Source organism: Ostrinia furnacalis, unplaced genomic scaffold, assembly GCF_004193835.3.
Source record: "Ostrinia furnacalis isolate ACB-3 unplaced genomic scaffold, ASM419383v2 OfSCF1145, whole genome shotgun sequence".
Classification (NCBI taxonomy): Eukaryota; Metazoa; Arthropoda; class Insecta; order Lepidoptera; family Crambidae; genus Ostrinia; species Ostrinia furnacalis.
This window is the reverse complement of record NW_021131384.1, coordinates 360652-382026: the sequence shown is the minus strand read 5'-3', so window position 1 is coordinate 382026 and position 21375 is coordinate 360652. Positions and strand designations below refer to the sequence as shown.

At 38.2% G+C, this 21375-nt stretch overlaps 1 protein-coding gene across 7 annotated transcripts in view; it reads left to right on the top strand.

Annotated features, from left to right (window-relative positions):
* The window catches only part of LOC114351455 (microtubule-associated protein futsch), a 77607-nt gene that overhangs the window by 23953 nt on the left and 32279 nt on the right, over positions 1 to 21375 (top strand). For 5 of the 7 annotated variants that reach the window (XM_028302681.1, XM_028302679.1, XM_028302684.1 and 2 more), the window contains 4 exons: positions 956 to 1184; positions 10465 to 10623; positions 17037 to 17218; positions 20015 to 20186. In XM_028302681.1, coding sequence (XP_028158482.1) covers positions 956 to 1184; positions 10465 to 10623; positions 17037 to 17218; positions 20015 to 20186 — 742 coding nt within the window. Of the gene's footprint in view, positions 1 to 955; positions 1185 to 10464; positions 10624 to 17036; positions 17219 to 20014; positions 20187 to 20269; positions 20329 to 20536; positions 20605 to 21375 lie in introns of those variants that run through there. The other 2 variants (XM_028302682.1, XM_028302683.1) reach the window with 2 other exon arrangements.

The following is a 21375-nucleotide window of genomic DNA, read 5'->3' as shown; positions in this document are numbered from 1 at the left end:
TAAGAAAAAGTTGCAATGAAATAAAAAGTCAGTGACATTTCCTTTATTTTCCACCACTCAAACTCGGGTTACGAGTACGAACTTTAACTCAGTCCCCACTTGTGAAAGTATTTGCGATAAAAGTCCCTCGCAGAACGTAATGCGTGGTATTTTCACACGGCGGAAGTCCTTTTAGGAAGCAATAAAAAGCTTGACCTACTAACTTTTGTCGGTTTGCATACCCGAGTAGGGTTGGCGCGCAATTGAATTTATTTGTCGCTGTTTAAAGGTGGTAAAATATGTTAATTCTTTGCTAGTGACGCTCTTTTCTATACTTAGATAAAAAACTTATTTAGGTACGCTAGATTCTTTAAACTTATTTTGCAAGCGTAACGTAAGAGACGCAAAAAATACCTAAACTTAAGTTGATAACCTCAGTTTCTTCCGCCACTTCTTCTCAGCACCAGCCCATGTTGTCCCGAAGTGGTGGTAGGGCAAGCTATATTTGGGACGTGTATAAGTGCCCTGGAAAGGGCCTGTGTACTGAATTAACTATTTCATTTATTTTCATTTCTTTTCAGCCTTTAGTCCTGGTAGAAATAAGACTAGAAGACAATAGGTACTTAAAAACTCTCTGCAGTTTTAATGGGCATAATTTTTGGGTTGCTTTGTGTGACAATCAAGATCTGTAACCTTTCTTCTTCTTCATCTTCCTCGGTCCCTCACTGATCAAGATCGCGACCACAGATAGTGTTCCTCCACAGGCTGCGGTCATAAGCTGTGTGGACCGCACGATACAAACTCCCGCCCACCGTCTTCCTCACCGCGTCCGACCATCTCGTCGGTGCCCTGCCCCGAGCGCGTCTGCCTTCCATTTGTCCCAAGATAATTTGTTTCTCCAGACAATGCCTTGGAGACCGCATAATGTGTCTAAAGAAACACTTAAACATACTCAAATCCAATCTCTTTGTTACAGGACGGGACCTTTTCCCTGGCAGACTTTACGGACGCATACCAAGAAAATGAAGTGCAGCGCGTGATTCGCGCGTACGAAAACTCAATCTCGATCGACGTGCATTGCTCCACGAGCGGCGGCGGCGACTGGGCCAAGCTGCCCGAGATGCCCTTCGTCAAGCACTGCAAGATTAGGGTCAACCCTACGGACATTTTGGACTCTGGCTCGCAAGCCATCAAGGATTTTATCGGTAAGTAAAAAAGGAACTTTTTGAACTTCGTTTTAGCAGAGTAAATACAAATGAGTAGGTCATCTTCATAAAAAACGCACCGAGCGCGGTTTGTATGTGAGCGCGCGCCAATACGTATACGGCGCGCACGCAGACACTGATAAAATTCGGGGCAACTCACCGCTAATCAACGCTAAATTTTGTCATTGTGTGCGTGCGCGCCGCATTCGTATTTGCGCGCTCACATACAAACCGCGCTCGGGCGTTTCTATGAAGATGACCTACTCATTTGTATTTACTCTGGTTTTAGCCAAATGACTGCTGGACAAAGGCCCTAGGCCCACTAGGATTCCCATAACGATTGGTCCCGCATCCAGGTACTTCCGCGACCTGCACCAGATCGTCGGTCCACCTAGTGGGGGGCCTGCTGCCCACACTATGTCTTCCGGCCCATGGTAGCCACTCCATTACTTTTCTACCCCATAGGCCATCAGTAAAGCTAAATGCTTCGTCTACTACTGCCACTTGACACTTTTTGACCTATTGCAATCTTAAAGATACATATTTTATTAAAAATCTTATGAACCAAAAATCTTCCAAATCTTTTTTTTGTCCTTAAAATCAGTAGGTATCCTTAAACATCAGCGTCATTAATAACTCAGTCACATAAGCAATATAATTAAAGAATTTAAATCCGAGCTGCTGACTGTAATTAAATCCTACTCAGTGATTGACGCCATATTTAATTCACAAGCCGACAAATGTAGGTCGTTGGGAACACTCGACGATATTTAAATAGTAGGTAAAATCAATGTGGAAGGTTGGAAAACAGTCGCCTCAGACAGAGTAACCCAATTTAACTTTTATAAATATAGGTATATAAAGAAATTCTTAAAAATTCAAAATTCCTGTTTTGTGCGTAAGTTTAGATACTGATTTATAGTTTAGGTACTTAAAATAAAAACTTGCGTTTAAATATTATACGATTGGATGAGCTACCGTGATTTTCCTCTGTATTGAAATCTGTATTCCTCTGTATTGTCTTGGAATATTAGTTAGTATCATTGTGCCAATTACACAAGAAAGAAAAATAATTTAAATAAACGATCACACGTTTAAGCTATGTTTATACTACAGTTTACAACTACCAAACAAAGTTGTAAGTGCCCCAATCACGAACAAGCAAAACTAAGAAAAGCATCTTTTCAAATTCAAATCAGCTACAAGTGGAGAGCTTCCTCCTAGCTACAGCCTCTAATTGCGCCAAGAAACTTTCGTAGCAGCTAACGATCCACTTGTGCTTCGCTCGTGCACAGCGATGCTGTATGGGAATGTATGCGGCGTAATCAAATTGCTACGGCTACGAGTTGACTACGACGTTCGTAGCTTGGCGTGGTAAATTCCGTAGTACGAAACTAGCGTCTTAGACTAAATTTTGAAATAGCTCTCGTATTTGAACCAACACCACAGAATAAGTACCTAACTACTACATAGAAGAATAGATTTATTACCCTGACTGTTCTAAATAAAAATATATCTAATAATAACAATTAAATTTCAACCAGTAGGTAGCATGCGTCAGTCTACTATGCTCAATTTTCGTCATCATCGTCAGTTTGTTTACGTGATCTTGGATTTTTTTCTTTCATTCTTCAAATAAGGCTCAAACCAAAGCAGCAACCCATCAATGAGCAAGACATATCAATGGGCAAGATGATCTTAATGATGATAAAAATCCTAGCCACTATAAAATGTAAAATGTACACCGTTTATTAAAACAAATAAGTGCTCCCCAAAGTGTGTATAACATACCAATTTGCAAATTACACAGAAATTTGTCACGGAAAGTTGTTTCGCGTGATTAGGTGTCGGTGTACAACGGCGGCTTGTTACCAACTGCGAGAATTTCCAGACAGTTAATTTGACGCTCAGATGTTGGGAATTGTCGGGATACAAAAGTTGAGCGTTGAAGCGAACGCGTCCATGTTTGTTGTTGTAGACACATCACGAGGATACAGGACACGGCGATTGTATTTTCACAAAACTTTCAGCAAACTACTCAATTGTTTTGCCTTCATTGGTTAGTGGAAAAATAAAAAAAATATCATGTTTACTTTGTATTAATTTTGGTTCCAAATGTTATTAAACATTATGAAATCATAATCAAGTAGGTAGGTAATTGGCTTTCTACATAGATATATACACACACCGGCAGATTTAGAGGAACGGAAAAAAAAGCATCAATATCATCATTATTTTAGGAAAAAAATGCCTAATTATGACATTATTTTTTAATTTAATTCTAAATATGAAAAAAATAATTGCCAACAGTATATTTTTTTAATTATTTTGTTTAAATTACCCCATCAACAGTTTCGTTGAGTGTTTTGAATTGAATGAAGCTTTTGCTAATTTGGATTTCTTTTACGTGAAAGATGTTTTTTTCTGAGAATATTGTTGTGTAAGCATTCAGTTACTTATAAGGGTTTATTATGCCCAGCTTAGCACCGTCAGAAATCATTAAGGCAGATGAAATGAGAAGTAACGGCCATGCATACAAATCGGCTGCCGTAAGACGTCGTTGATCAGTATCGACCACCCATGGCAGTAACCAACGGTACAGATTGATCATTTCTGTCGTTAGGAGGAGGGTTCAAGTCAGAAAAAGGCGTACTTCGCGACGGGATGACCGTTTTTTACAACTTCGAGTTTTCAGAAAGTCGCGGTTACCTGCTGTTCAAGCCAGAAATAACCTTAAAGACACTCGAGGAGTAAGAGTGACTGAGCCCACAGTTCACAGGAGATTTACTGAAGTTGGTATAGGGTCGTGCATACCCGAGAAAGCTCCAACTTGTGACACAGCACCGAAAAAACATATTGAACTTTTCACGTGAATATCGTGATTGGGTCTTGAACGACTGGAGGCATGATCTCTTCACTTATGAGTGCAGAGTTCTCTTAAACCAGATCGATGGAAGATAGCGAATATGGAGACACAAAGAGAACGTAACATTTAGTCTTAATTTTGAAAATATCGTGGTTTATGGAGGTAGCTTAATTCTGGTGTGGGGAAGGATTTTTTTGGGAGCTCGCACGGAGTTAGTGGTGGGTGATGGAGGAAATACGACTTCTGAATGGTACACTAGGAACATTTTAGAAGAACATGATGTGCCATTTACTCCATTTATTGTGGACTCCTTTAGTTTAATTCACGATAATGTTCGTTTTCACAGTGCTCGCTCAGTACAGGCACATCTAAACCATTTGGATATACCCATGATGCAGTGGCTGGCAAGATCCCTAGACAAGAATCCTATAGAGCATGTCTTGGACTTTCTTAAAAGATGTGTTAAACTCAGAATACCACCGGTGGTGTTGAGAAACGCGTTACTAGAGGAATGGCAGACATTGCCCCAAAATACCCTTCATATCATTAACTGCAGCATGCTCAGATGAATGGAAACCATCATCAGAGCAAGAGGGGGAAATACCCATCATTAATTCATTCATTTGGATAGTGATAAGCTACCCTAATTTTTAATCTGGCCACAATTTCTAATTTTTGTTCAAAACTGAAAAATTGAAATTTCGTTTCGATGATTTTTTATTAAATAAAAACGACTAAATATTTAAAAAATATATGTTATTTTATTTTATTTTAATTATCTCTTTATTTTGTATAATAAATATTTCATAGATCAGTAGTAATTTTCCTTATTTTCATACTTTTTTTTGCGTTCCGCTAAATCTGCCGGTGTGTGTAGTTAAGAAACTTTTGATTATGAAGACCATTATATTTAAATTGACTTATGAAAGAAAATACGTAAGAGTAGGCGCACACCGTTGATTTTTAGTTGGCCGATAGTTGTGCCCGATTTCAAATTGTATGAAGAATCGGCCAAATTGAATCGCCGTAGTGTGCGCACTCCCACACATGCCCATACTAATCAACAGCCCGACTAAACTATCGGCCGACGAAAAATCAACGGTGTGCGCCTACTCTAAATGAATGAATTGGTCTGTGATGTTATTTTCTTTGTTTAAATAAACATGTACTCCGTTTCCACGACTACCGAAACAATTAACCTTAATGTATCGAATAACAATGTAAACTAATTCTGCTCTATTTCAATTATTCTAAGTTTTAGTTATAAAGGCATTATAAACAACCTCATAGATGTAGGTAAACAATGTTCATTGTTTAAAATGAAGCAAATAAGAGATTTGTAATTAAAATTATTGGTAAGCAATCGAAATTGGAATTAATTCATATTACTTAATTGCTGATTGTGAATTAGTATAGTTGTATTTACAGAATCGTAATCCTTACCACCACTTTACAACAAACTTAAATTTTAACTTCTGTCAGCGCTACGTTTTAATTTAAACTTACGAGTACACTGACCTTTGGAACTCTGCTATCGTATTTTAAATCATGCCCCAGGTAGTACAAGATGTTTCCAATACTGCGGCTGCAACTTTAATGTTGTTCACTCAACTCGAAATTGCTTCCACAACTTTCGTCCCATACATCGCTTAGTTCGAGGTCGGGAACAGTAAACCATTGTAAAGTGCTCCGGTATTAATGTAGATTTCAAAGAATATCTAAACTACTAAGGCTAGCTTATTCCTGTTTGATTTTAGTGATACACGTTTCTCAGGGGTGAGAAATTGCTATTAACAAACTGTAAGGTGCTTAAATTATTTTAAAGTAAAAGTTATTGTGATGTCTACAGACCTAATTGAATGAGCTAAGTATACAATGTAAAACTAAATTGCAGAATGTTTAATGGATTTTTAAAATGAAATCTTCACGACCTTTCGTACTCAGTTCAAAGCTTCGTTTTCTTCTTTTTAGATCCAACGACTTAACATTAATAAACCCACAATTCGTTGAGCACAAACATTAAGGTTTATTAGCAGCAGACAAAGTAAAACGCTCATAAAATTCTTTCTTTATTCAGCTGAGCATTGAAATTAAGTTTCATTCAAACGGGAGTTTATTATGAAAAATAATTCAAGTAACAATTCCCTGTGCTAACAATATCGCGCACGTTCGCCCCCGGTATTCACGAGTGCTTATTTCAATGCGGTTCATATTACCTGCAGCATTTGTAAGCATTTATCAAGCAGAATATACGCTTTTATGTAGGGGAACCTGTTGAACCTTGGACAGAGTTGTACCTAAAACAATTGTATATATTTTTTAAATTATGCGGTTTTATGAAAAGTTGTCTAGGGTATTACATACGTCATTTGTCAACGTTAACGTGAAGTTAGCTAAGATTCGCCGACGCCGTGCAAGTACAAGAAAAAATGGTAATTTAATATTTTACACTGACGCAGTGAGATTTTGGAGGTTTACTTCATGTCAATTTATGAAAAATGTTGCATGTTTGACAAAACGGTTATAGTTAGAACATAATCTTTATATATCTAGCTACTAGACGATATGAGTTTCAGATCCTAAACTCAAATGGAAGTGGGTTTATTATGCTTATTAAGTGAAGTAGTCGTAATGTTGTACCTTGACCACCCAACTAGCGATGTACCTTGGTCACTGATTTTCATTATGTTTTAATGAGAATTTTATTGTAATAAAAAAACATATTATACTATTATAGAAACAATGCCCCGAAGACCTCAAAATAGCAATTTAAAGTCTGTTTTTGATATATATATTTTTAATTTCTAATGTTTTTTAAATTTACGTTTAATGTATCTTCATATGACTTTTTTAACATTATTTTTGTTGATAAAGCGGTTTTAATGGATATTTTGCTAGAATTTATGTTAAATGATAAGAAATAAAAAAAACTAGATTGCAAGTTAAAGCCACTCCAGCGCGTATTTTGTCCTACACGACATAACATATCAACATTCACCAAAATTTTCTAGAAAAAATGTTGAATATTGTCATATTTTTGTTGATTGTGTAAGGCTAAACATGGACTGGAGAGCCGGCTTAAACTTAAGTGATTTGTTGCCAAAAAATTGTGAAAAATAATTAGTACAAAAAATATGGATGAGGATCTTTTTTAAAAAATACTTTTACCTAGATATTGTTGCTAATAACTGTAATAATTGGTATTTCAAATAATAATTTAACAGAAAATTAACAAATTGAAGCGAATATAAGCATTTATTTAAATTTAAATAGGTACAACGTACACGGTCCAAGGTACATCTGGTTTGTTGTACCTAGGACAGTTTTCCCTTTTTTTTTCTAGCAGCTAGTATGCCCAAATTTTTAAAATTATACACAATTTTATGAATGAATTATGTAGCTAATTAAATGATCTTTAAATATAACAGCACTAGACAAGTTTAACTATCACCATTATTTTTCAAAAAATCAAAATTCGAAAAACTGGCCTAAGTACAACAGGTTCCCCTACCGTATTGAAACCCAACTGCGCGTATAATATGAATTTTCTATCGCGATGCTTCCAGGGGCTTCATTCAGCCAACTTTGCATGATTTGATTTGAATACTAATGAGGATTAGACGATCGTGTAAAGAGCACTTTATTGCAAGTTATAAAGTAAATTTCCAACTCGAAGGCAGCACACCCATTTCCTTATCCTAGATTTATCAGGAAACCTGCCTCGACCTAATCAATGACCTGCAAACTTGCAATACTTCATCTCCGCTGCCTCCTGCGGCCTTCGAGTGAAACCTAACTTTACCACGTCGGGGTTAGAGTTGAACATTGGAAGCATTTCAATTTAAGTTGCTAATTAATCGATCTTACCGTAATAGGCCAGCTTAATGAGTTTCTGCTGCAATTAGTAGAACAGCAACCGACTGACACAGTTTTCTTAGCAAAATATGTAAATTGTACTTTTGCAGATAACAAACTTTAGGCGCTGTAATTAAATTTTAAATTCATAGAGTAGATAAATGGTGGTTATGAATGATCACACCTACATAACTAACTGAAGGTAAAGTGGAATATACATAAATTGGAGGAACTTTAGCTCAAAAATGCAAATTGATGCGAAACTTACTTTTTACTGAGAATTCTGCACGATATTAAAATAAATTTCTATATTATAAGACCATATTGTAGATAATGTTACGAGGGTGGCTTTATTGAAAATACCAAGTACCTACGTAGCTTTATATTAAAGTTTATGCGTGGTTTGTGGTGTTTTAATGTCATATTATGCAGATTATAGTTATTTTGTTAATTTAGTACACAACACAATAGTAACTTGATAATAGTATCCTCAAACTACAGCAATCACACATCGTTTGCATACCTTACGGGACAGAAAATGTTTGCAGAGTTCATATGCATATTGTTTTGAGTTTCAGAGTACAGCACGTACTTACAGTCCATAACTGCGAAGCTGAACATGAAAAGCTCCAAGTACTTAGGTATACTTAGTAAAGGAATAAGTGCCTAATTTTAATAGAAATCTAGATTCTACAAATATAGGTACTAGGTATAATGGCTATTTATCTTCTTCGGAGGTACCTAATCTCCAGATGCCCAAAGGCAGCCACTCGGCAACAGCTACCCTCAAAATAAGAAGTGGCAAACAATTTTCCGAGGAAACTTCGCGCCATCCATCAAAGGAACCAATTCTCCCGTCCTTTGCCCAGGCAAACTTTGTGCCAATTATGTCGGTACGGAACAAAAAAGAAAAAAGTAGGTATACCCACCTTAAGTGCTAACTGAAAATGGCCGGCTGAAGTTACGGAACAAACTGGATAAATGTAACATAAAGTATATTGCAATTACCTAGGACAATGCCTGTTTCAACAGAAAATTAATTTATAATCAGGTTTTTACATTTAGGTACTTGCAGTTACTCGTAATAGACGAATATGTAACTCTGACATTAATCTAATAGATATAAAACTAGAAATTTTATCCTGTTTGTTAATATCAAAAAACCTTGTTAAACTTTTTCCTTTGTGACACAATTTTTGATTATTTTGATATGAAACACTTCCGTAAAGTTGTCCTCCGTAAGCTACTTACTATTAAAACCGTCTTCACCTCTAAAGTACCTATTTCAACTGCTATTATTTTCCTAAACGGAGTTTGAAGATAATTTTTCAGCGAGCCAGACACTCTCTGCTTATCTGGAGTAATTAGTTTTCTCGGCATTTTAAGCAAAAAAATTTACAGCAAAAGCTAAGTAACTAAAATCGAAATTCTGATATCTTAAATCATAATAAATTAAAGCACTAAAACGTTATCTAATCGTAGACTAGTTACATAAAGTTTACCTAAAAGAGATTTATTTGCGTTACAGACTGAAACAATCAATTAAGTCTAAGTAGAATTTATGCCTCGCTAAAATCAAACACCATCGGCTATATCTAAATTGTAAATGCTCGGAGTCGATTTGTATGGTAATGGCACTTGCCTGAAGTGAGGGTAGCCCTCGAAATGGGCCGCGAGAACGGTTTTATGGAAACAATTTGTCTTTTTTGAGGGCTTTTATTGGAAAGAGTTATGTTGCATTCTATATTATTTTAGCTGCTTTATCAACATTATAACAATATTTTGATGTAGGTAATACAAAACTTTTACGTGTATTAACTTAGTCTTAAGTATTCATGCGTGCTTTTAATAGCATCCCCCTTAAAAGTAAAGGTCAGGGACAAATCCATTTGCAATGGTATATTCATACAATGAACATACAACCCGTTCGCGCTAACTTTGCCGGTGTTACAATAAATCTTTATAAATTAAGCGATTTGTTATCTATTGATTTTTTTTTTTTTTTGATTTCTAATAGGTAGGTACTTAGGGAGTCTATACCCACCTCTTTCTTCTTTCACTGTAGATCATGAGTAACCATTATCCAAAACTTGACGAAACAGCGAATCCTGTTGCTTTCATTAGACCTCAACTCAATTTACAAATCAATGATGGTGGATGAAAAACACAATATTAATGTAGTATGTTATTGATGACTCCTTTTAGTCATAGCATACAAAAAATTGACATTTACCTCTTGCTAATTTCCTTTCTTCAGCATACCTGGACTCATACATTGTGCCAGCCAGGCTGTACTAATAAAAGACTCTTTAATGACTTGACTCGTAGCATTTAAACCTTAACATTTACCTCCTGAGAGCTGGAAGACGTAGCGTGGGCAGGCCTCCCACTAGGTGGACCGACGATCTGGTGAAGGTCGCGGGAGGTACCTGGATGCAAGCGGCGCAGGACCGGTCTTTGTGGAAATCCTTGGGGGAGGCCTTTGTCCAGCAGTGGACGTCTTTCGGCTGAAACGAACGAACGATTTACCTCCTGTTAATTGTCTCCTTTCTTCCGCAGCATACCTGGACCCATACATTGTGCCAGCCAGCCTGGACCAGCTGCTGGTCTCCAGCGACGTGGTGGGCAACATTCGCTTCAGCCACCCCACGCTCTACGTGTTCCCTGGAGGACAGGGGGATGCCGCACTCTTCGGCATCAACGGATTCAACATGCTTGGTGAGTCTACTTTAAAAAGAGTTATTTTATCATCAGATCATACAGTCTCCATTGCCGGAGCAATCTACAACAGGATTGCTCGTGGGGGTTGACGATTAAGGGGTTTTCTTCATAGGTCTTGTAGTTTCCACTATAAGAGAATATATTAAACTACCAAGGGCAAATGGAAGATTTTAGCTAGCTGGTCAGATTGGGGAGGTCATTTTGAGCCTCCATGCAGGGGCTGTAATCTACCAATAAAATTGAAAGACTGACACCACTAAAAGTTAGACTGAATGAGCTGACATCCAATCCTTTTTTTTTGGAATATCTAACTGAATCAAGTCTCTAAAATCCTAACCTAACTAGAAACAAAAATATGAATTTGAAGAGAAATATTGAAGACCAGTACAAAACGCAAACTCTTATCTGATGGGAAAAGATAGGGGCTGGAACTCAACGCCCGTTCAACTGGAAATCTTCACTGCCAATCTTGAAACCCTCAAATTATTTGAAGGACGAATTTGGGATACGATAAGTAAGATAGCTTTCTCCGCAGAATAATATTAAAAGTACTGAAATTCAATGAACTGTACATTTTTGTGGAAATGTAAAGACCGACTAGAATTTTACGTTTCAAAGTAAAATATTTTCATGCAAATCATAGATTCTTATCAGGCTAAGATAGGCTGTTTATAGTACCCTACAGAAAATAAAAGTATCTAATAACAGCACAATTTCAGCTTCCAGCAAAGTTTCGTAAATGCCTTTATTTGTCTGTGGCCTATTCAAGAACTAAGTTACAAACGCAATAACCTCACTAAACACTATTTAGGTGGAAAGAAATTGGACATCTACACTAATATTATAAAGAGGAAAACTTTGTTTGTTTGTTTGGTTGTAATGAATAGGCTCAAAAACTACTGGACCGTTTTTTAAAATTCTTTCACCATTCGAAAGCTACATTATCCACGAGTAACATAGGCTAAATTTTATTTTGGAAAAAAATAGGGTTCCGTAAAATATGTAGATAATGTAGTCCACGCGCGCGAAGCCGCGGGCGGAAAGCTAGTCATGTATAAAGAGCTGAATCATGGCTGTTCCAAAGATTGCCTGGGCAATCTCGTAAGTTACTTCGGGACGCCTCGAGGCAGATTTTTGCGGGACGCCTTTATTGTGGCAAGTTGGATCTGTGCCAACGCTCCGGGCGTGTGTGAACACGGCGTTACTCTGGCAAATTACATTTGACAAGTAATTTGGGGGAATGGGAGAAGGACTATTATCCCTCCCCTCTATCAGAGCAAATTGGGTTATGATTTTGACGCTATCGAGGAATCTTGATGGGAGATCCCATTATTTTTGTAGCGCCAAGATTTGTTGTGTTATTCGCAATCAGAACAGTTAATAAGAAGTGGTGATTGATATAGTTTTCCATATTTTCTTCGTTCTCATCGTAATTTCGACACTTATCTGTTAGATTGTGTAACAAACCCATGTTTTGTGAATCGAGAGAAATGTACTTTTCAGGTCGAATAAAATCTATGATTATGAAAAAGCCAACACATGTGTGAAAAGTATTCAATTATTAAATCGACCTGAAAAGTACATGTCTCCCGATTCACAGATGACTACTAGTTAAAGCCTGACCAGGAACATAAAAACCCTGGCATAGAGGCGCGTCAATTGCATTTGATAGTGCAACACTGAGTACAGTCGTACCTGTGTTAAATTAATAGGCTAACTTTATGTATCAGGATTCAGGATTACGGGCTAATTTGATATTTTCATAAATTAACGAAAAAATATTATTATAGGTAACCTGGTTTAAATAAATTAAATGAAACCATCAATCGAACTAGTAGGATTTATTTTATTATTCATCAATAATCAAATTCAGAACTTGAATATTCAACTGCAATGTCTGCTCATGAACGCTTCAAACTCGGTACTTCTTTCCCAATTCCATAAAATTCAACTTTTAGAAAGTGACAAAAAACTTTAAAATAGGTAGTTGAAACAAACCACAGCTAATTTTCATAGTGGACTGTACTATACGATAAACATGTCAGTCAATTTGACAACCTATAATGGAAACATTATTCAATGAAAATATTGTCCGAACCGTTGGTATTTCTCTTCGACAAATACTTTAACACATTGTGAACCACTTTTCTTTCACGACTATAAAAAGATTTTAGCAATTTCATTCACAAAATCAATTGCGCACATTTAAAACAAAGTTTGTTTACACTTTGACGGCAATAGACTGACATGCAAGGTGACATGTCAATGAAGTTTTTAGTTACTGTTGCCATTAAAAGAAATTAGTACCATTAGTTTTCCGCAACATGGCGAGGGTTTTTATGTTCCTGGTCAGGCTATACATTCTTTATTATACTGATCCATCGCTTTAGCTATTCTATACTTCGCAGTATCTGGTATAATAATGAAATTTTTGAAGAAAACCGTTTGATCGAGGAATTTTATCAGCGAGCACATAACACACCCACAGTCCACACGCCCACTTTATTCGCTGCTATTGAACGAATATTGGCCATAAATTCTTTTAAACTTTAGTTCAGCGAAAGGAGGTTAAGACTCCAGTGTTGAATAGAGACGAGTAGAATACTTTTTTACAAATAAACTCGAAGGGCCTTGATGTCTCCGCCGGCCTTCTCTGAAGTGTTTGGTATTGTGCCAGCGAGATATTGGATTTCTTCAGCTAAAAGCCTCTTGACAGACTAGCCTTAGTTAAGTGGGTATCGAATTATTCTGGTGCTAAGCAGTTAAGTACAAAGTTTGTGTCAACTTTTATAAAAATACCCGCAGCATGAGACCGAGCAGTACAGTTTTTAACACTGTTTTCTTTGCTTTACTTGGTATTTTTTTGTTACTGCAGCTTTTTATAGTCAATTTAAAGATTAATGACGATTACTGTTTACTTTAAAATTATGATTATGATCACTCGGATACACAATCATCATTCATCACTATTTCATGAATCCATTTAACATGTATGTCGGTTAAAAAGCAACGCAAGCCTTAAAAATCCATCCAATTAATCGCATCAACGTTTTGTTAACACTTTATAATCCGATCACATTAAACCCATCAATATTGAAACCTGGTACCGTTACGTAAAACTTGAATCCAGGAATATTCTATTTACATTAAGCTCGCTCGAACGGGGTCGATAAACAAGCTTTGTTGGCATAGCTAATTGGAAGCTCTAAAAGCTCTATTGGACGCTGTGCGGAACAATTCGATAAAACAATGCTAATCCTTACAATAAACGGATTACCTTGCTGAGGTTGCCTTAGAAATACAATTCTAACAAAATACTTGAAAGGTTTGGCTTACTTGATAAACTGATTTAAGCAAAATAGAGAAAATAAAAATTTTACCAAAAATAGGCTAAAGCAAACCTGAAAAGACTCTACCTCAAGCCAATTAGATGATGTAGTTATTTTTAAGTACATAGTTGTAGTTTAGTGTAGTTATGAATATATTTTCGTCCCTAGGCAATTTGGAAGTTGTATTATAGGTACCTAGTTACTTACTTTATATTTTTGGAAGAATATTGTTACAAATCAAGATATTGGACAAGTAATTTTATAAACAGCATGAGTAGTTGTTCCAAGTTCTCCTAGTTTGTGTATAAAAATAGTACTATGTTTCTAGTTAAATACATTGTAGTCAAACAAAACTAGCTTTACAATCTCGTCACGTCTGCAGCAGAAAGGCAATCTATTCGATGGGGTCTATTGTGTCGGACAGCGTGACACAGCTCTCTGACACTCGGTAAACAACGCGACACGCAATATGTGTCAACCTGTTCTGTTGCAGGCTTTGCAATTGATTGTTAATTACAATCAAAGCATGATATAGGTTACAAGCCATCGTATGTCATCATCAATCATTTCAGATATAGATTGTCCACTGCTGATGTAGGCCAATGATTTCCAAATTGGCTAGATTGAAGCGGCTTGTTTTCTGCGGCTTCCTGCAAAATTAATAAGGTCTTTAGTAATTATGAATGATACCCCTTTTCACAAATTCGAATAAACCACATAACATAACAAATAACTGTTACCCCCGGTTTACACATGTCTCCGTTTTACTGTTCCGTTTTATCGTGTACGTTTTTTTATCGTCGATGGCGTATGTAGTTGTATGAGCGACTTCACACATGACACAGTATTCTGTATACAGTAATAAATACAAAAAACGTACACGACAAAACGGAACAGTAAAACGGAGACATGTGTGAACCGGCCGTTACGTATCCAGATATAAATAAATAAGCATCCCAAATTCGACTCGTTTAGGTAATCATTCTACGTACTAACCTCTAGAGACGCACTAGTCATACGTTAATTAATCAATGCTAAACTACACACCACTCCATCAAACCATTTAAACTCCAAGGATTTAAGCCGTTCAAATCGCAAATTATCATTCTTCATTGGTATTTTTAAACCGACCAAAACCTCTGTATTTACACGGATTAATCCTAGATTTGCTCTGAACTAAATGGACGAGGCGGCCTGTCTACTCGCGAGCAAACATCATTGCACAAACATGAAGTGGACATTGCCACAGTGAGGAGAAAACAGCCACGTCGTTCTTGAAAATGAAATGTTTTATTTCTAATCATTGTGGTGATATAAAATCAAAGTGGTTAGGACCTTTTATGCAACAGTTTTTCACTTTTAACTTTTAGCAGCTTGAATTTGAAAAAGACACAGGTCCTGTGAAAGAAAAAGGGTCGGTTAGAAAATCTTCAATATCTTCAAAAGCACCAGACCTAGCTTTATGAAATGATGACTAAATTATTTCAAGCTTTTTGTTTCTAACATGTAAAATAAATAAAAATGCGTAGTTTTTCCAGTATGTTTTGTTTCGTAAAGCTAGCTAGCTGGTAAAAACATTTGTATGTAGAAAAATATAGGTTTTCTGTTATTACACGATATGTGGCAGGGTACACTCCTATTTATTTTTCAATCAAATGTAGTCGCTTATTGGGCAGAGTGTTTGCTTTCGATTCTATCTCGTTTTGTTTACATTGGGATCAAATGTGCTAACCGTAGAATTGGACTGCGTGTTTCCAGTCTTTTATTTTTCACAGTCCATTAGGATAAAACCGTAAGCCGTTTATACAGGGTGCCCCAAAAAATAGTGTCAAGCCGAAGCCCTGAGGTACAGCATCATTAAGACTACCCAAATCACCACGACTTTTGATAGTTTTCGAGTCATAATTTTTTTTACAACAATCAGGATTTTTTATGTTTTTAGTGTTATGGATGTAAATATTTCTAAATCAGTTAGGACTAGTAATAATCTAATAATAATAAAAAAAAAACAGGCATTTACCTTAACTATTCGCGTCACAGTAACCAAAAAAGTACCTAAGCATAGACAACAATCATAACTCGAAAACTATAAAAAAAATAGCGGGACATAGGTACATGGGGTGATTCGGGTAGCTCTAGTGATGCTTTACCTCTGGGCTTCGGCTTGACACTACTTTTTGGGAAACCCTGTATTATGGCTGAGAATACAAAGTTATATAACCTGATATAGAGTTTCAGGGACGATATGGGCTTCTAAAACACGTGTGGAAAAGTTAAGGCGACTTTATTTACACAAACTTCTCGGTCCATTAGGCCAACAAAGTTTGTTAGTTGCTAGCTTAATCTTCTTTTGTCTTGAGTAACTTGGATAACTGAGCAAGTTTCCCGGACTTTGATGCATAAGAACCTAGTTTAAATACTCAGAATATTAAATATATTGGAATCTTTTCCTGCAAGAAACAAAGCGTATAATCAATAAATAAGGAAGCCACTGTCATATAATTAGGATAAAATAAGGCCATATTAAGTAGGTTTACTGGGAAAATGAAACGAGGGAGCTAATGGGCTTTCATCTCAAGCAAAAGACTGACTGCTGGACAGAGGCCTCTCAGAATTTCACAACGTCTGATCTTGTACTATCCGCGTCTAATGGTATTAACCAATGATGTTAATAACATTTGAATACTGAAACATGATTTGTTATTATTTTCTGAGGCAGGCACGTACTTGCTTGCTACTTTATGGCAGTTTATAGCCAAAATTTTGTACGTGCGGCAATATTATTTTGTACTTGCGACCTACATACAACCCAGCCGATTTAACTACGCACCCGGTAGCCGTGACGTCACGTTGACGTTCTTGTATGGACAGGGCGAACGCGGGGAGGTGTGCGAGTGAGTGCAAAGGAGAGTCGCACTCCAGTGAGGTTAACTCGACCGGACTGTACTTGTTCATTTTGGAACATTATATGACCGATATTTTGTACCTATCTAGGGTTTTCCATATCGCTGGTGTTAACCAAACTAATTGTACGTGTATCGTGTATTCCGTTGGCTTTAACGAAACTAAATAATTTTCCAGTGGACGGCGGTTTCTCGCGCAAGGCCTGCTGGTGGGACTTCGCGAGGCACCTGGACCGTCTGGACGCGGTGCTGTTCACGCGTCTCAACAACTGCTCGGTGGCCGGCATGTCGTCGGTACTGCGACGGAAGGCGGGCGCTAACGTCTACCCGCAGATTGGACACTTCTTTTGTAACCTCGAAGTAAGTGCTGTTCATTTCTTCTGCAATTTTGAAGTAAGTCCATAACAGAGCATGCTGTTCACGCGCCTCAACAACTGCTCGGTGGCCGGCATGTCGTCGGTACTGCGACGGAAGGCGGGTGCTAACGTTGCAACCTCGAAGTAAGTCCATACCACTGTCATACTGTTCACTTCTGCAACCTCGAAGTAAGTCCATATCACAGCGTGTTGTTCACGCACCTCAATTACTGCTCCGTCTCGTAGCAGAAGCATATTTAGCTTACCATAGATCATTTCATTTATCCACGAAGACACGCCCCACCACTCCCCGGTCAAGAAAAACGCGGAGTGCGGGGAGCCTTTTTTTTCGTCAGGAAAATACATTGATTTGTATACCCACCAGCCGCGGGGGCAGTTAGTGGGTTATGTGAGGTTCTCCCTGCCAGAAGGGCAGGGCCTATCCACTAAAAACCTGACGTTGCCCTCATTAGCCATATGAGTCGGGAACGCGGGACATCACTATCGGCGTTTTGTCTCAAGAATTCGTCCGCGTTCGTTGACTCGCTTAGTACGCAGCCCCAAACCAAGGAAGGCGTTATTACGCCTTCAACCTCCTGCGAGCGGCACGCAGGACACGTGCTGCGCCGTCGCGGCCTCTTTAGATGCCACCAGACACCCGCGTATCTGATGGCCGAAGCCTATTAGGAAGGGGCAGATGGAGGTCATAGAGCCTCCTTCTGTGCCCATGACGTAGGTGCGGGGAGCCTGATCCAACCAATCCGAGCGTCATCATTGTAGTGTGCAACGCTGCCAATCCCAACAATGACGCTCGGATTGGTCGGATCAAACTCCCCGCACCCCGCGCTTCCCCCGACCAAAAATGGTGGGGCGCGTCCTCGTGGATGAGACGATCTATAATTATTAGCTTAGATACTTGTGCTACGATTGGGTAAACTACAATAATCCAGCGGCAGCAGGATTTGAACCCGCGTGCCACGGAACTCAAATCGGCCAGTCCGACACTGAAACCACTGGGCTCTTGTCACTTTAGTATTTGCACATCAAGGTTTAACTTTACGCAGATCTCGTTGATAACCAAAATAAATACTCTTTCATTACCTATTATTACACAATATTATGTAGTTATTTACGAAAAATAAGCGTATTCAGCCAGGCGCCGCCGCGACGGCTCCGAAGGCCGCGTAACTATATCCGCCGCGCCCGACTGGCGCTGCTTACTGTGTGTTCTAGGCCTTCGTCAATGAGTAGGCTTAGCTAGTGAGGTCTTACCGATTTTGTTGAGCAAATTGAAATAGCATTGCTATCCTAAAACCTTAGGGCCAGCTTTTTATCTAAAGCTAGTCAATCATACTTTGATACATTGACTTGCTACTAATTGAGGAATAATTATGAGCAAAACGCGTTTATAAACAGTACTATTACCATAACAAAACACTTTGTCTAATAGTTAACTACGGGCAAAGAAAAAGAAAAACCTCACCAAATATTACATTGTGATATGTACCTATTATTATGATTGTTTTTCGTTTTCATTTACCTTTTACCTAGCTGATAATGCAACGCAAAGCCAAATGTAAAGCATTCTAATTATTTGTTTTACTCTTCAACTTTATCTCTCAAGAATGTTGCCGTAACAAATTATAACACTAAATTATTGTACTCACCTAGGAAATTGAAGTAGGTACGAGTACCTACCTACTTCTGAAATTAAAAACTTGAACAATTAAATACTAAATTAAGTAAGTTCCTCCATCTAGTCTAGGAAAATCGCTCTCTAATACCTTCTATGGGACGTGTATACGCGCCCTGGAAAGGCCTAAGTACCTACTGAATAAAAGCTTGAAATATAGTGGATATTTAAAAAATTATATATTGTGAGTTTACTTAAAAAAATATCGATGAAAATCATTTTCCAAAGGCCTTACTTTATCGTATCACAAACTATTTGCGTAGCACATCAGTAACTGCGCGTCCAGCCAAGCGAACAGTATCGGTTTCCACGGGCGGCGCGGGCGCACAGAAGTGCTAGGATACGCGCAGTGACGTTGTGTCTCCAGTGCTTTATGTTCAACCTGAAGTGAAAAGTTGTGTAAATCCATGTAGGCGTAAGTTTCATAGATTTCTAATATAATAAATACACATCCACAAAATGATCTCTAACAAAAACACTTTGCTTAACTTTACTATGTCGACTCGGATATTTTAAATCTTACCTACCCGCGATCGAGATTACCACTTTTTGATTGTCATGGGAGAAACTCCTAGCCTAGTTATTTTTTAAAATATTTTTAATGTATAATTAAGTCTATCCACCCTTTTACATAGATATGAGTAGGTAATTTGAGCTAAGTTAGAGGTAAAATACGTAAACGACGTAATTTCGTCTCCAAACTGAAATGGTTGCAAAAACCTTATTAAGATGTTTAATACAGCATTATTTACTATTCAACACAGCAGACACTGTGGTATATCTAAGGTGTAAACCTTACATGTACAGAAAGGAACAGAATCAAACTTTTCCTTGCCTAAAATTGTGTCTTATGAATAAAACTAGCGGCCTGCGACTTCGTACGCGTGGATCCCGTTTTACCCCCTTAGGGGCGGAGTTTCGTAAAATCCTTTCGTAGCGGATGCCTACGTCATAACATCTACCTGCATGCCAAATTTTAAGCCCGATCCGTCCAGTGGTTTGGGCTGTGCGTTGATAGATCACAATGTCAGTCAGTCAGTCACCTTTGAGTTATATTTATTTAGATAAAAAGTAATAAAGAAATCGTTGTCTTTTGTTGTTTTCCAGGAGCGCCGCGCTCTAGCCAGCCCGGACGGAGACAAGGACGCGGACCCGCTGCTCGTGTCGCTCCTGCAGGAGGGGTCGGACATGATGGCGGACCTGCGCCACCTCAACCTCAAGCCGCAGCACTGCTACCGCGGCCCCGAGCCTATCAACCTTTACCACAAAGTTGGACATGGTAAGAACACAAATTCACTTTGTCCTCTTGTTAAAACTTGAGGGCTAGGAATTAATGGAAGACTTTCACTACATCAAAGTGATGCAGTAGCACTGCTACCGCGGCCCCGAGCCTATCAACCTTTACCACAAAGTTGGACATGGTAAGAATAAGTACATGACCACCATGATCTCTGTAGTGGAACTTGTTAAAAATGTAGGTGCTGGAGATGATGAAGGATAGTGCCGCAGCACTGCTACCGCGGCCCCAAGCCCATCAACCTTTACCACAAAGTTGGACATAGTAAGAACACACACTGTCTTCTTGTTAATACTGGAGGCGCTGGAGATGATGAAGGATCAGTACCACATCAACCTCAAGCCGCAGCACTGCTACTGCGGCCCCGAGCCCATCAACCTTTACCACAAAGTTGGACATGGTAAGAACACATTCACACTGTCTTTTTGTTAATACTGGAGGCGCTGGAGATGACGAAGGATCAGTGCCCCATCAACCTCAAGCCGCAGCACTGCTACCGCGGTCCCGAGCCCTTCAACCTTTACCACAAAGTTGGACACGGTAAGAGAACACATAGAACTTGTTTGTGTAAAGTTAGGGTGGGTGTACCAGTAACAAACCGAATAAGCGACATTTTAAAAGTAATTTTGATATTGCGACTCAATTATTACAACAATCATTGCAAAAAAAGAATTAACTACTCCTTGTCTATTATAGAATAAAGTAGCATATTCCAATTTTCTTAATAGCTGTAAGGTTTATTTTTATTTAACAATCAATGTGGAAAGTCGCAATGTGCCTAAGGTTGACCAGATCGTACCAAGTCGTGTTTGTCGCTTTTATTTATGACTATCTAGCGGCCGCCCGCGACTTCGTACGCGTGGATCCTGTTTTACCCCCTTTTCCCGAATTTTCTTTGCTATAAACCTCACGGAGCCCGAGACCTTTCCAACGAATGCAAAACCGTGGAAATCGGTTCGTGCTTTCTGGAGTTATAGCGTCCAGAGAGGAAAACCCGACTTATTTTTATATAGTAGATGATTGGTAGAAGTACGGCAGTGCTACCAAACGTATCAAAAGTGGCGGGAAATTCAACAGATTGTTAATATTTTGATGTGAAATTAGAAATTATGTACTACTAGTTCCTGGTGTGGGACTGGTACACCCACCCTACCTGTACTTTAAAATTTTA